This window comes from Nannospalax galili, unplaced genomic scaffold (genome assembly GCF_000622305.1).
Source record: "Nannospalax galili isolate Female #2095 unplaced genomic scaffold, S.galili_v1.0 scaffold578, whole genome shotgun sequence".
NCBI classification, from domain to species: Eukaryota; Metazoa; Chordata; class Mammalia; order Rodentia; family Spalacidae; genus Nannospalax; species Nannospalax galili.
In genome coordinates, this window is record NW_008342282.1 from 6,167,136 (window position 1) to 6,172,164 (window position 5,029).

Genomic DNA, 5,029 nt, shown 5'->3' on the forward strand with positions numbered 1-5,029 from the left:
TCCTCCATGGGCATTGCATGACACGGGTGCACTTACCTACATGCAGGCAATACATGAATACACATAAAATAAAATAAAATAAAATATTTTTAAAAAGAAACTACCAGATAATATTCTGTAATCTAAGGCAATTAATTTAGAATAAATCATTTATTTGGAATGAACTTCCAAAGAAATGCATGGAAACTGTCACACAAATACTTACAAATTATATTCATTCCATTCCATCCTACAATTTAGAACATCTGCTCTCTAAGTGGACGTAGAACTTTTTTTTTTCCTTTTCTTTTTAGATGCATCTCAGCTGTCTGGAATAAATCATTTATTTGGAATGAACTTCCAAAGAAATGCATGGAAACTGTCACACAAATACTTACAAATTATATTCATTCCATTCCATCCTACAATTTAGAACATCTGCTCTCTAAGTGGACGTAGAACTTTTTTTTTTCCTTTTCTTTTTAGATGCATCTCAGCTGTCTGGTCAAACATGCCCAAAAGATATAAAAGATTTTGAAAAAAAATCAAGGGAGACGCTTCAGAGGCCATGTTTCACCAGGCTGGGGCATTAGGGAAATCTAAGGAAAACGGAGACACGCACATATCTACATCTATAAATGGAAATCAGAGTTCCTCCTTTCTTGCCAAAGATGAGAAACAACCTCTATCTGGCAGCAAAATACCCAGGAGGATGGGAAATGATGACCCTCCTTGGGCTGTTTCTTGCCAGCTAGAGGAAGTCTTACCTGTGGCTAGGTTTAATGACTGTGAAAAATCATTATCAGGAAAAATTACAATACAGGATTTCCCAAGCACACTAGAAGCTTTTAAGTCAGCAAAAGGCAAATGTATTACCGAAATCAAATGTGGGGCTTTCAATGTGCAAGTAGAAACCACAAAAACCTGTGAAACAGGAACACAGTTTCCCACAAAAAGGAGATGCCCAACATGTCAGCAGAGTGTTTCTGTGAAGAAAATAAGGAGACGCTCCACATCTAGGAACCACTTCCTTAAATACAGCAAAATATTGACAGAAGAGTTCAAACCCAAGGTGCTTTCTACATGCAAAGGAGAAATTTCTAGAACTAAGACCCTCTCCCTGAATGTAAACATTGTAGGAAAAGAAATTAAGATTGAATACATGAGTAAAAACCAGAACATATTCATTAATATATCACCTCCTGAAAAGGTGGGAAAATCAACTAAACAGAAATTGTCCCTTGAATCATATCAATACTGAACCTGCAGGGTCTGCTGCCCAGCCTGGTACCAAACACCCTGAAAACTGCAGGCTTGAAAACAAGAACCAGAGTTCAGATGGTTTGCATGACTCTCCTCACATCGTGAATATTGTACAGAAGGAGAATCCAGACACCATTGTAGTTTCTCTAAGCTCATCTCCCAAGAGAGAGAAAAATAAACCCAACACACCACCTTCGGCCTTAGATGATTCTGAAGAGAGGGGATCTGCCACCTCTCAGCAGAAGGTCTACAAAATTATTCAGGACAACCTCCAAAAGCAAATTTTCCTCACAGCTGACAGTCATCTTCCTACAACATGTGAGACTTTAAGGATCACAAGCTAAAATAATGCAGATTTAAGTAAAAGATCTTTTGAGGAGTCTAAGGATGTGGAGAGTAGGAGAAAAAGCAACTCTGATGTCAAGAAAAATGTCACATCAGGTTCATATGTACAGCCAAGCATAGAAGGAACAAATGGTCCCCTAAGTACTGTGAGCAGCATCATTCCCATTCCAAAAGGCTCAGGCTCTGGCTTTTGTTCCTCATCTTTTCTAACCATGAACCTCATAGGAGAAAAAGCAGCCAACATCAGTTGCAAAGGCAACAAAACTCTATGTGCAGAAGGCTGTGCGAACTCAAATTCTCTATCTTTCCCTACCAGTGAAAGTGTTCTGAAGACTCCTTTACTAAGTCCATCTCAAGAGGCCAACAGATATTCAGAACCTAGAGAGAATCCTGGGTATAGATTTTGCTTTAGTCAATATGCTGGGGTTGCGAAAGACCAGGAGAAAGTGCAGAGTGATGTGGCTGACAGGGACATTAATGAAGCTATTTTATGTAGTGACTCATTGGCAAACACGCACAGCAACTTTTGGAAAGGAAGGACACACAGAGTCAAACTCTCAGGCCTGCATTCTGCAGCAGCCTAGCTTCTGGGAGTCCACTTCATGGCATTAGCCACAGCTCTGCAGGATGGAACCAAACAGAGAACCAGGCAAATCGAACACAGCTGGCAGTCATGTGCTCAGAAATGGATGAGTTAGAGCAAACTGTCACTACTCAAAAAGGCGAAGAAGGCATAGTTAATTCTAACTGTCCCATGCAAACAAGAAACCCTAGAGAGGCAACTAGCAGTCTGAAAAATGGTGAAGATAAATGCCAGGCAATACCAGTGATACACTGCAGAGATTCCAAAGTCCTAACTGGTGAGACTCATGATGAACTCTGTTCTCAAATGAACTTGCCACCAGACTCCGCTGAGTCCAGCTGTGCAGAATGTGCTACAGGAAAGCTGTTTCTTACTGAGAAGCCACTAACAGGTGGTGCAGACCCATTTGGTAATCAAAGTGAGAGCAGCCTTGGACTGACCAGGTTCCAGCAGGAGTCAGCAGAGTCCCAAAGAACTGCATCAGTAGCGCACCCTGAAGAAGATGAGAACAAAATGAAACTTACTATCAAAACAACAGCAACCCAAAGGAAACTTACTATTGCCTTGTGGACATACTGCAGTTGCCTGAGAAGCAGAAGCTCTGAAAGGTACAGTGGGCTATGTAGCATCTTTAGCTTTCATTATTGTTGTATGCCTGGGCCTTGGGAAGTCTTGGGATGAGGTAGTTTTGTTATTGCTTGGAATGTTTTTCTGCACTGGCAAGATGTTTGGAGTATGTTAGAGTTACCTGAATATGAACAAGCATACATCAGCTTGCCTCTTTACATCATCACCCGCTCTACCCATAAATAGTGCGTAGCAAAAGCTTCATGGCTGCAGCTTAATGTGAATTTTTTAATCGATTTTTCTTTAAAAGGTTGATATATTGTCAAATCAGTTTTGTAGGAAATGTTAGCCTTTGCCACTCATAAGTAGTCTATCATTTCTTTCTGAATTTCAAGGTAAGCAGGTTTAAAAGAATAGGAAGAATATGTTTGTAATACAATATGTTTTCAAACCTGCCTATGGTATTACACAGGCATGACTATGTGTGTCTCAAGAGGCCATGTGGAATAGTAATTAAAGCAAAGGATGAAAACCAGAGATGCCCATGGCTGATCCTAACTGAGCAGTCCGTAGGGCCTTTGACCTCCAGCAGCCTTCAGACCCCCTTGTGCATTGCCTAGGCCTGTGCAAACTATTGACACAACCCAGGAGCTCTAGAGACTCTGAGAAGGCCTCCTGTGGAAGCTCTTTCCTAAATACATAATGATGTCTATCTGGTTTCAATCTTGGAGGAGCAAAACATCATTTTGGTCACTTCATAAAAGGCATTTGTGTTTCCTAATGAGTCCAAATTGTTTTTTATTTAATGTTAGGAAGCTGGGATTTATACACATGAATCACTAGATTATAACATTGGGATAGCATGGTGCAGATTGAACAGTGTGACCTCTGAACTAGATAAAAAAGAAGAGCTGGGTATAGAAGCACATCAAAAGGTAAGAGAGCCAGTGTAATGTCAAGAAAAGGTTATGAGTCTGACCTTTACAAATAAACTACTAAGTTGTTCTACCAGATAAGGCTTTGTGCTCTTCAGCTAAAATGAGCTGACATATGTATAAGATCTATGCTGATAAACTAAAAAAAAAAATCTACATTTAAAAAATTAGGAAACCAGAACTAGGCCAGGCTGAGGAAATGGCAGACAATAATAATAATTGAGTGATATTTCATATAATATAGACATGCTCATAAACAGTCATTTATGTGTGATATAACACAACTTACACACAAATGTGTATGACATTTTATATCCCTGCACCACTGCAAAAGGAGTGATCTCAAGAGCCCAGGCCAAGGCATACAGTATAGAGGACTACAGATCTGAGAAAGTTTGACAACCCAAGCTCTGCACCAAAATCTAGGAACAGAAGAATGAATAAAAACATTCCTTTTTCTTGTAGAAAGAGACAGCTATCGGGATAACTTCCAACAAAGTCATTTATGGTGAAATCAGGAACTTCCCCATGGGTTCTTATTCTAACAGCTTTCAATATGTGCACAAACCCAATGTCCCAGTTCTCCCTGGAATATAACATGCCGTGCTTTCCTCCAGCATGGCTCCTCCAGACCTGCATCTTCACAGTCTTTCTTCTCACTTCCTGGATCTCCCCTACTTTCAAGGGGACCACTTTCATATCTATTCTTGAGATCCCCATTCAGCCATACTGCTATATAACAAAATATTTGTTACTATGTCATTTTTAAAGAACAAATATTTATTACAATTCTGGAGGCTGAAACACTGAGGCTCAAGGTGGCAGCATTGGTATCTGGTGTGCCATCTTGCTGCTACCAAGATGTCACCTTATTACTGTGCCCTTTCATGGCAGAAGGTAGAAAGGTAAAATAACCTAGCTCATCCTCCAGACATTTTGAAAGCCCTTGTCCTTCCTATTCATGAGAGCAAAACATGCAAGACTTAGTCACTTACTAAAGTCTCAACTTCTTAAGAGGATTACATTGGGCCTTAGCTTCCAAAACAGATTTTAAAGAGACACCTACATTAAAACTAGACATTCCAGGTATGGTGGCACATGCCTTTAATCCCAGCACTCAGAAGGCAGAGGCAGGCAGATCTCTGTGAGTTCAAGGCCAGCCTGGTCTACATAGTGAGTTCCAGAACAGCTGGGGCCACAGGGAGATCCTGTCTCAAAAAGACCAAAAAGAAAAAAAAAAAAAAACTAGACATTTGGTACAATGTTTTTTGTTTTCTAAATTAACACATTGTTCTTCTAAAGTGAGAGTATATATATATATATATATATGTGTGTGTGTGTGTGTGTGTGTGTGTGT

General features: G+C 39.9%; 1 protein-coding gene across 1 annotated transcript in view; it reads left to right on the plus strand.

The window, feature by feature from the left end:
• The window catches only part of LOC103738192, a 127,694-nt gene that overhangs the window by 7,242 nt on the left and 115,423 nt on the right, over positions 1-5,029 (plus strand). Inside the window, 4 exon segments of the mRNA XM_029565883.1 lie at positions 466-519; positions 522-1,206; positions 1,208-2,102; positions 2,105-2,778. Of these exon segments, the coding sequence (XP_029421743.1) occupies positions 466-519; positions 522-1,206; positions 1,208-2,102; positions 2,105-2,778 (2,308 nt within the window).